At 49.7% G+C, this 10,778-nt stretch overlaps 1 protein-coding gene across 1 annotated transcript; it reads right to left on the reverse strand.

Moving 5' to 3' along the window:
* Window positions 1-504: 504 nt before the first annotated feature.
* OLIG2 (oligodendrocyte transcription factor 2) lies at window positions 505-2,821 on the reverse strand. Its single transcript, XM_030552323.1, has 2 exons — window positions 2,733-2,821; window positions 505-1,773 (listed from the first exon to the last, which is right to left on the reverse strand). Exon 2 carries the CDS (start codon window positions 1,734-1,736, stop codon window positions 858-860), a length of 879 nt encoding a protein of 292 aa, XP_030408183.1. The 5' UTR covers window positions 1,737-1,773; window positions 2,733-2,821; the 3' UTR covers window positions 505-857.
* Window positions 2,822-10,778: the final 7,957 nt, after the last annotated feature.

Below are 10,778 nucleotides of genomic sequence, written 5' to 3' on the forward strand. Positions count from 1 at the left end.
GTAACCTTGTTAATGATGACAGAAGAGAAAATCGTGTTATACACTGAAACAAAGCAAAAAATCCTTTATCATTCATAAGGTTTCCAGTACAAGTGCACAAACAGAAAGCTCAAGCATGACGGACTTACATCATCATTGGACAGTATATTTACAAATCCAAACCCCAGAAAACTTTGCAGGCTTCTTTTACATCCAAAGCCTTCATTCTTGCAAATTATGTGGGTAGGAAGTGACCAGCGGGGTGCTCAGAATAACCACTTTACATGTCTTATGATATGAACCAGAAAAATGTTGAAAGGGAATATGTAAAAATAATAGAGAAAAACAAGCAAAAAACCCTATGCAATTTTGGTTACTGCACTTGAGAAGAACAGTCTATAGCTATTGTCAGCTCCTATCGAAGTTAAAAAAGATGCACATATATTTATTTAAAAAATGTTTTGAGGGTTTACACAATTGCTATTGAGATTGGACAAAACATCAAGTACTGTACGTAACGCTGGAGTCGTTTGCAGGAAGAGGAATTGTTTTTTGTTCACCTTTCTCGCTGATGGGCTTCAGTGATTGAGTGTCCTCAGTCTGGAACATGCCTGAAAGTGCCTCGGGTGGCCTTGGGACAAACCTGTAGTGAGGGGTGGGGAGGGTGTATTTGAAAAACGTGGATGAGACCGGTATGTCCTTGTAAGTCCTTATATGTGCCTGTGCTTTTGAGGGAGGACCCCATAGAGTCTGTGTCTCAGAAATGTGCCCGCGTTTCCTCGGGGCTAGAAGCTGGAGTCTCTCTCCCCGCTCCCCACCTTGTTTCGGCAGATGCTGTCCCCCTCCCCTGCCCCACTGGAGGCGGGTCCCCCGGGGGTTCATTTGGTGTCGGTGGTTAATCTGGGCAGGCTGGCTGTGCTCATGCTGGAGACCTGGTGGTGAGGCGGTGCGGGCACCTGGCACATACTGCACGGGCAGGGCATTCCCCCCCAGTGCTGGAAGCTGCTGCCCAGTGGGGCCGAGGCGGCGGCGGCCGAAGGCGACTTGAGGAGCCCATGCGGGGGTCGGATGGTGCTGACTGCGGAGAGGCCGGATCCGGGCAAGGAGGCGCTGGAAACGGCAGCGGGGGGCAGGATAGGGTGGTGCACGGGGTGGGAGGCGGGATGCCCGGGGTGCCCCGGCAGAGGGGCGGAGTGGGCGGCCATGCCCCCCGGGCAGGCGGAGGGGTGGAAGCCGGCGTGATGGCCGCCGTAGATCTCGCTGACCAGGCGCTTCATCTCCTCCAGCGAGTTGGTGAGCATGAGGATGTAGTTGCGCGCCAGCAGCAGCGTGGCGATCTTGGAGAGCTTGCGCACCGAGGGCCCGTGAGCGTAGGGCATCACCTCCCGCAGCCCGTCCATAGCGATGTTCAGATCGTGCATCCGCTTGCGCTCCCGGCTGTTGATCTTCAGCCGCAGCTGCTGCAGCTCGGGCTCCGTCATCTGCTTCTTGTCCTTCTTGGAAGAGGAGGAGGAGGAGGACGAGGAGGAGGACGAGGAAGACTTGAAGCCCAGCTTGTCCACCACCACAACCCCGGCCGCGCTCATGGCGCTGCGCAGCTCGGCGCTCAGCTCCGGAGGGGAGTCGCTCTGGGTGGAGCTGGACACTGTGCCTCCCGAGAAGCCCCCGCTGCTGCCTTTATTCCTGGCAGAGAGGAAGAGGTCATCGGGCTCCGGAGAGGAAGGTCTGCTGGATACCAGGCTAGCGTCGGAGTCCATGTCCCCGGCGAGGGGAGAGCGCCGCGCACCAGGCTGCCTGCGAGGAGGAGAAATCAGAGAGAGACTCTAAATCAACGGGACAAGAAACTGAGGGGCAGCCTCAACTTCACCTAGCTAATGCTCCAAGCAGCTCCCAGCTCCTGGCCACTTGCCCAGCCTCTTCCTCCCAATTCCCGGCCGTGTCTACGAGATCCTTCATGGGCGACCTTCCCAGCAGGATCTGAGACCCTCCATTCCCCTCTCCCTCCCTCCCTCGTTCAGCAGCAACGAACTCCCAAATCCGATATAGTCTCCCGGGCTACTTTCCAACTCCCGCGCCAGAAGCAAACGCGTCGTTACACCCTGTCTCCCAGGATGCTTCCCAACCTTGCTTCGCCTCCTCCCCCACCTCCCTTGCCCCACCTCCCGCGCCAGGATGCTCACTCGAGAATTGTCACCGGGATACCTTTCAGTTACTCCCCACCATCCGCCAGCAAAACCCTGGATCTCCACCTGCTCCTCACCCCGCCAAACATCGAGATCTTTTAATATCTGAATCTTGCACGACTGGTTTCCGGAGGGTCACAAATTGCGCCCCAGAACGGGACAAACCGCTACAAAAGGAGGCGGAATCCTGGTTAAGTGACTGGAGTCATGATGGTGGCAGGGGGAATTCGGGGACGACTGAGGGAAAATGAACCATTTTCCCGGGGAGACCTTCCTAACCAGATTAGTATTTGTTTAGACACTTTACACACCGCTCCCCACCCCCCCAGTCTTCCCCCGCATGTGTCACCTCGGCGCCCGCGAGGAGTCCAAAGCAGTGAGAATAGGAGACAGAACCGGCAGGGCGCACAGTTCCCTTTGGGGAAGGGGGGGGCGGTGTCTGTCTATCCCCATTTATTTATCTGGGGATAGTGGGTGAGGGCTACCGTGGAGGTTGTCGGACGCCTCCCTTATAAAGTTAGCTACCGCAGCCCCACAGGAGCCCGGGAGTGAATCTGTTTGGGAACTTACTGTTTGCAGTGATCCCTTTGGCAGGACGGACCCACTCCAGCGCCGCTGGTGGTTGTCACAGATCACAATAATAATAAGCACCTTTTGGCGACTCGATGGTGTTTTTATAGGCACATCGGCAAGCAGCGCCGGGTAAGAACAATGTTATTGTCCTGGAGGGGCCGCTGCACCAATAAGCAAAGTGCTGCCAGGGGGCTGGGAAACTGATGTCATTCCGGCTAATTCCGCTCAATGAAACTGACTACACGCTCCTTTGCAACGCCAGCCAATGGCGTTTGCTAGGAGGAGAGACCCAGAGAGACAGGAGGGAGAAAGAGAGAGACCTTTGTCAAATCTATAATAAAATGTAACAATGCCAGCGTTAGGAACAGCTGGTGGGGGAAAAAATAGACCAAACAAACCTTAGTCCCAGTATAACAATAACATTTTGAAAGGAATGGCCCTAAACTCCTAAAGCACTCCACCGGGCTCTGCGGCTTGAGAGTTTTAATAGGTTTCACAAACACATCGGTATTTCTCTCCTACCCACCCTCCCCAATGTAAACACTCACCAGGCACAATGCAACCCTTCCCACACTTACTTAACCACTTATCTCTGGTCTGGGCAATCTCCCACTGCACCCCGGACACACATATTTCAGGGCAATGAAAGACAGTGCAGGGGGGAATTCATAGACATCTAAAACCTTTCTTAACGACCCCCGCTCTGCACTCCTCGGGGGAATGGCTGAAGAAGGAAAGGTGATTTAGTCTTTTCTCCTCTGACTTCAGTACAAAAAAAGAAAAGTTTTTGTGTCAAAGGGTTTACAAAGGAATAGATGTGACTAAAACCCTGCGATCGGACAGCGAAGTTAGCAGGAGTCACCACGTCAATAGCTCAACAGAGTCCGATATTTCTGCTTTAAAATAGTTCCTTCTTTAAAACCCAGCTCACAAGAGCAACCCTTTGCCACGATAAGGCTTTTGTGTTGCCCTAAAAATGCATCAGTCCTTATTTACAGGGTATTTTTGTTAGTTCTCTCTTAAAATAACATGCCCACAATATCATTTCAAGATAGCGCCCCCTCAAAACCGAACACTTCTTTTAAGTAATGACACAGTTTGGGAAGCGAGAGAGCTCTGCTTCCTAACTAGAAACTTTAATAATTTCTGTGCACCTGCCACATCTTTAGGAAAAAAATTAGCCTTTGGAAATAATGCTGGATTTTGCATCCAATGCTTCTCTCAGCGCCTATCAAGTAATGTCTGGTGTTGCTTCACATCTAGAGGCTGGCCCTTCCTTTGCCTTTAATTCCTGGGTTTAGCTTTTCCTTTCGTTTGTATATATTCTTGTCTTCTCCTTCCCCACAGCCTTGCTGCCTTTGTTGTATTATTTTTATACCCGGGTGTTTCCCAGCTGGCTCGGCAAGCCTCAGTCATCCGTTAAATGTGTCTTTAAAACGTTAATAAGTGAAGCGTGGAAATGTGTTTCTTAACGGTTATGAGGATGATCCATAACAGTTCAATTAGCAAAATCTGTCGCCGGGAGCCCCTGCCTCGCCGCTTGTCTGTCCGGCTCGCTGGGTATGTATCTGCTGCGTGCGTCCCAGGAGTGTGCCTGGTGCCGGGTTTGTAGCAGAGGGAGTGGGCAGGCGTCTGGGAGTTTGCTGCTGGGGGGTTGTGTGTGATGGCATTACCTGGCGTGGCGGACACGAGTGCCGAGCGTCAGGCGGTTGGGTGCCGGGGGGGTGACGTGCCTGAACTGGTCAGGGGGGGGGGGCTGTGTGCATAGGGTTAGGGGCATGAATGTTGGATGCGACGCCAACCAGTGCGGCGCACTAACGTGTCTGTGTGCCTGTGTCTCTGCCAGTGAGGACATGGGGGAAGGAGAGGGGGCACTGGCAGGGCGGGGCAGGAGGAGAGAGGGGGGATCGCGCTGAGCTCCGCAGGGCAGCCGCGGTAGGGAAGGCTGGACAAATATGCAAACGTTGCATTTCAGGATGTGAAAGTAATTAATCAGCAACAACAATCCTGCCCTGCTCTTTGCCGGACCACTAGATTACGCGTATTGTTAGAGTCCCATCAAACAGGGCAACAACTAGTCAAATCAATTCAGCCAAGTAGCATTTCACCGTCGGTCAGACCCTGGCAAGCGGGTAGCCAGAGACAGAATGAGCGACACTAGGGACGGGCACTGCAGACCAGAGGTTTTCCAAGTGTCTAGATTCACATAACGGCTGGATCCGACCCTCAGTGACACAGGAGGCGATGCAGCCAATTTGAAGTCTGAGTCTTCCGGGGAAGAAATGAAAGAATCATTCTCTTCCTTGTCCCTTTCAGTCTCTGAACGCTGCTTGAATACTGAATATATTCATTAATGAATTTGTCGATATAACGGGACACGTCCTAGGCGGATTTTAGGTTGCCGGCTTTAGTAGATAAGACTGGGTAACCCAAACTAATTACATTTTCCACTACTCCGGGTTTAATATCAACACCTGCCACCTAGTGGCTCCCGGATAAAAGTTCCAGAACTTCTCCCAAACTTTGCCCCGATGAGCATATGTAATTTAGGGTTCGAAAAAAGTCCTGCTTCCATCTTTCCCTTTCTCTTCTTCCTTTCAGTCCTTCGCTTTTAACTCCCCTTCTTCCCTTTCGGTCTCCAAAGCGTTTACTTAACACTCATTTTGAAATGACGTGCAATAACTTTTCAGTCTCCAGAAGCAGCCCAAACTTTTTAGTGGGGTTTCTCTGTACAAAGCAACGTGAGTCCACGCTGCAGCTTCGGGAGGGGGCTTTGCTCCGTTTGCTATTCGCGCTGGAGAAGCGGGTCAAACTGCAGCCTCAAGCTGGCTGCTCTGAACCGGAGACGAGCGATTGGCCCGTTTGATTGAGGCAGGATGGAAGTCACTCCGAGTGCGTTGTTATCGGTGTGACCCGGAACGCGTGCGTGGGATTCTTTGATTGTCCCCCGTGCCACCCCTGGGCTGCGAATGCGCTTGTAGGGTTCGCAGTGTGTGGGCGGGAGGGTCTGCGTGTGTGTTTGGAAAAGGTGGCAAGGAAAGATTCACGTTGGAAAAGGAAATGGCAATCCGCCCGGGACAGGCCATGAACACCAAGCGCCAGTGATGGGGCAGTGGGTGGCACACGAAAACATACCTTCTATTATCAATTTTCGTGTCAATGGCAATAATCCCGGAGCCTGTGCAGATTTTTTTTGTAACCCGCAAACACAAGCTTATTGAGCCCAATGTGTTTTTGGCTTGTGCCACTGATCCAGCATTGTGGAGGCTATTACATTCGAGCAGGAGAAATGGCACAAACCCAGTAGATGCAGAACATGACACCAATATTTCGTTTCAGGCAGTGGAGCACCAGAGGAATGATGTAGGTCTTTAAAATACACTTAGAACCTTAGGTAACATGTTTCCGAAGGCTGATTTTTGAAGCTGGAAAAAAATATCCGGTAAATTTCCGGTTTGAGCTTTCATATCCCAACACTTCAGCTCCTGGCTTTTCTCCTTTTCTTCTTCCTGTATCGTGGTTTTAAAATTGGCTGTACAGTCTCGATCCTGCACTTCACACTCAGCCAAAATCCCCATTGATTCCCATTGGGAATTTTCCCTCAGGAAAGATCTGGTCCACACACAACATAGCAGGTGTACATAGTACACAAAATGATCAGTTAACCCCCCAGTTCCTATCACTATGAATTATATTATTATTATTATTATTATTATTATTATTATTATTATTTGCAATGGACCGGGAGGATCCCGTTGTGCTAGGCGCTGTACAGATATCTTTGTATTCTGAATTTGTACCGCTTTGAAGTGTGAGTGTAGTCAGAGTGGCAGCGCTGGGAGAGAGCTCTCCCAGCGCTGCATGTAAACCACATCCCTTACGGGTGTAGCGTGCAGCGCTGGGAGCCGCGCTCCCAGCGCTGCTGCCCTGATTACACTGACGCTTTACAGCGCTGTATCTTGCAGCGCTCAGGGGGGTGTTTTTTCACACCCCAGTTGCAGCGCTGTAAAGTGTGAGTGTAGCCAAGCCTTAAAGGGATGTGGTTTACATGCAGCGCTGGGAGAGCTCTCTCCCAGCGCTGCTGCTCTGACTACACTCACACTTCAAAGCGCTGCCGCGGCAGCGCTTTGAAATTCCAAATGTGGCCATACCCAAATGAAAATGTCTTAATGATTCGGCGGGGCTTGCAGGGATTCGGGTTTTGGTGATCTACGCGTTGGCTTTGTCTTTCTATTTGTTAAACTCCCAATCGGAAGATAACCCCTTTAGTGCGGCTAGAAGGCTCCCTAACTTGGGAACCAAACTCCACGCTGCTGCAGGCAAGGGCCAAAGCCTTGTCCCTGCAGTCTAGCTCCCTATTTGCTCCCACTCACATCATCAGCTGTTATTTTACTATTTCTGTTGCAAACAATCCTCAGGGCAAAACCCATCCCAGCCCGAAGCTGCTGCATGCAGATCACAAGTAGAAACGCTGTGCTAATAAATGAATTCCACGCTTAATGTTACTCTGGCGAGGTCCCTCAATTCGCAGCGGTTTGCCACGTGGGCTTCTTACCAGGTTGAGATCAGTGTAGACAAAGGAGGCCGGCCGAGAGGCGCTGAGTGCCCCCCCCCCAGCCGCTTCTCTGGGGTGTTACCTTTGCACAAATATTTCTCTGGGGACCTGCCCGCGCTGGGCTGAGAGCACCAGCTGCTCGGGCCAAGCGGGAGGTTGAGAGAAGCAGGATAAACGACCCCAGGGCTGCTGCTGAGAGGAGAACTCGCACCGCTTGAGGCCTAAGCGCCGAGCTCCAGGCAGAGACGCCGTCTGCCCGCGAGAAGGAAGTTTTAGTGCCGACAAGCAGAGCTGATGTGCACCTGCAGCCCAGCTCACCTACCCAATGGATTCAATGGAGCTAGAGTGTAAATGTAGGGCCTCCGGCCCTGCGTGACTGCAGGGCAGTTTTGCGCGCTCCCCCGTCCCCACCCAGCTGTGTCTTGTTCTCTGTGTGGGAAAAGATCGGCTCTCAAATAAACGGGAAGCCGGGGTGCCCAATCGTTTGCTGGAGCTTTTACTAGGTCTGTTCAGAACATACAGGTCTAATGTGCTTTTTAAAATATCCGGCACACCGATCCGAATTGCTGCATCCACGCTGGGCCGCAGCCTTCCCTTCGAACCGTTCGCAGGGAGTTCTCAAGCGACGGGAGCATTGCTGCGCTTGGAGGGATTGGGGCGAGAAACCAGGCACCCGCAGCGAGGGGCTCTGAGAGTGCCGAACGCCAACTGCTTTCCAAAGCGGTGCTGTTGGACGGTCCCGCGCAATCAGTTCATACACAATCTCCCGGAGTGTAAAACAGGAAAGGATTCGATTTCGGACTCGGATCTGCGGGCTGAAAATAGAAGGGCCTGTTGTTCTGGCTTCTCAGAACAGATCTGCAGCGAGAGAAACAAATTCCCCGCCAATCCACGCGCTGGCTGTTTGTCAGTAACAGAAAACCGTTCAAAATACCCTGCTGCAGCTTCCTGCCGAATTAGGACGGTGTCTGTCAAGGATGGTGGGACCTTTCACTTTCACTGTCAATGAAGTATCATTTCACTGCAGTAACCTCATGCTGCAGTATCGTTTCACCGTCTAGGAAACGTGCAAATACATGCTACGATTCACTAAACCTTGAACAATTAAACGATCTACCCGGAGAACAATTTTGTGGCGATCAGACAACGCTCAGTATTCCCCTCAAATGCAAAGCCTACCAAAACCCAGATAGCCAGAACCCGATTTTCATCTTAACTGACAGAAATAGAAAACAGTGTTTCTTCCCTGCGCATCGAAAAAGATCTAAGGAGGAAGGAGTGATAGGGATTGAACAGTTTCTTCTGGAAAACCTGATGTTGCAGCCGCCGGAATACCTCGCCTTTGGTTAGAAAACGCTGTCAGCACTGCAAACTGTTGGAACATTTTCCTGGAGTTCTGTACAGTGTAGGAGCGATGTTTTTTCCACGGACATTTGAACTCCTATGTGAGAACAGATAATCTCATAGCGTTCGAGTTGTGGGACAGATTTGTTAGAAAAAGCAGAATTTAGCCAAACTGAAGGAGATCATCTAATGCTATAGGAATAAGAAGATTGCATCTGATTCCCCACTGGCGAAATATTCTCTGCTACTTCCAAATTGCTTTTACTTTGTGGCAAATAAAACATGCAGGAAGCTACTGTGTGTTTTGTGTTTTCCTGTTAACCAGTTCATATAATCTGCCCTGTTCAGTCCTGTTTTCACTGAAGCTGATGGCAAAATTCACATAATCTTCCTTGGGAGCAAGACCGGCACTCTAGAAATGTAACTGATTAATTTATCTTCTAGTTCAATGGAGCCCGATATTGCAAACTCTCCTTCTTGGAGTGGTTCCACTGAAGTCAGTGAAAGGGTTCCTGGAAGAGCCATTCACCCCAAGTTGGTTTTGACAATAAAATGTGGAATTGAGCGTACTTTATTACTTCCCAGTTAGGGCTGTCAAGCGATTAAATAAATTAATCGCTATTAATCACTCAATTAAAAAATCACACAATTAATCGCACTGTTAAACAATAATAGAATACCATTTATTTAAATATTTTTGGATGTTTTCTACATTTTCAAATATATTGATTTAAGTTACAACACAGAATACAAAGTGTACAGTGCTCACTTTATATTTATTTTTATTACAAATATTTGCACTATAAAATCAAAAGAAATAGTATATATCAATTCACCTAATACAAATACTGTAGTGCAATCTCTTTATTATGAAAGTTGAATTTACAAATGTAGAATTATGTATAAAAAAAACTGCATTCAGAAATAAAACAATGTGAAACTTTAGAACCTACAAGTCCACTCAGTCCTACTTCAGCCAATTGCTCAGACAAACAAGTTTGGTTACAATTTGCAGGAGATAATGCTGCCCACGTCTTGTTTACAATGTCACCTGAAAGTGAGAACAGGCATTCACATGGCACTGTTGTAGTCAGCATCGCAAGATATTTACGTTCCAGATGTGCTAAAGATTCATATGTCCCTTCATGCTTCAAGCACCATTCCAGAAAACATGCATCCATGCTGACGATGGGTTGTGCTTGATAACAATCCAAAGCAGAGCAGATCGACACATGTTCATTTTCATCATCTGAGTCAGATGCCACCAGCAGAAGGTTGATTTTCTTTTTTTGGTTCTGTAGTTTCTGCATTGGAGACTTGTTCTTTTAAGACATCTGAAAGCATGCTCTCACACCTCATCTCTCTCAGATTTTGGAAAGCACTTCAGATTATTAAATTTTGGGTTGAGCAGGGCCAGTGCTACCATTTAGGCAGCCTAGGCAAGTGCCTCGGGCGCCAGGATTATTGAGGGGGTGGCATTTTGCTGGGGGAGAAGCAGGCGGCTCCGGTTGACCTGCCACAGGCCAAGGCCATTCCACCGCCCCCCCATGCTGATTCCACGGCTCCGGAGGAGCTGCCGCAGGCATTCCTGCGGATGGTCGGCTGCTCCCGCGGCTCCAGTGGACCTCCCGCAGGCATGCCTGTGGCAGCTTCACTGGAGCCACAGACCAATGGACCCTTCGCAGGAATACCTGCGGCAGCTCCTCCGGAGCCGCAGGATCAGCTTGGGGGGGCGGAGAAATGGCCGTGCTCCTAGGGTGTGAGAAACCCTGGCACCGGTCCTGGGGTTGAGGGCTCTATCTATCCTTAGAAATCTCACATTAGTACCTTCTTTGCCTTTTGTCAAATCTTCTGTGAAAGTGTTCTTAAAATAAATATGTGCTGGGACATTATGAGACTGCTATAACATGAAATATACATCAGAATTTGGGTAAAACAGAACAGGAGACATGCAATTCTCTGCCAATGGGTTCAGTCACAAATTTAATTAACGCATTATTTTTTCAACAAGCATCATCAGCATGGAAGCATGCCCTCTGGAATGGTGGCTGAAGGATGAAGGGACATATGAATGTTTAGCATATCTGGCATGTAAATACTTTGTAATAGTGGCTATAAAAGTTCCATGTGAATGCCTGTTCTCA

This window comes from Gopherus evgoodei, chromosome 1 (assembly GCF_007399415.2).
Source record: "Gopherus evgoodei ecotype Sinaloan lineage chromosome 1, rGopEvg1_v1.p, whole genome shotgun sequence".
Taxonomy (NCBI): Eukaryota; Metazoa; Chordata; order Testudines; family Testudinidae; genus Gopherus; species Gopherus evgoodei.

Excerpts from the sequence above, each read along its gene's own strand:
- OLIG2 (XM_030552323.1), bottom strand. The coding sequence starts at position 1,736 with ATGGACTCCGACGCTAGCCTGGTATCCAGCAGACCTTCCTCTCCGGAG.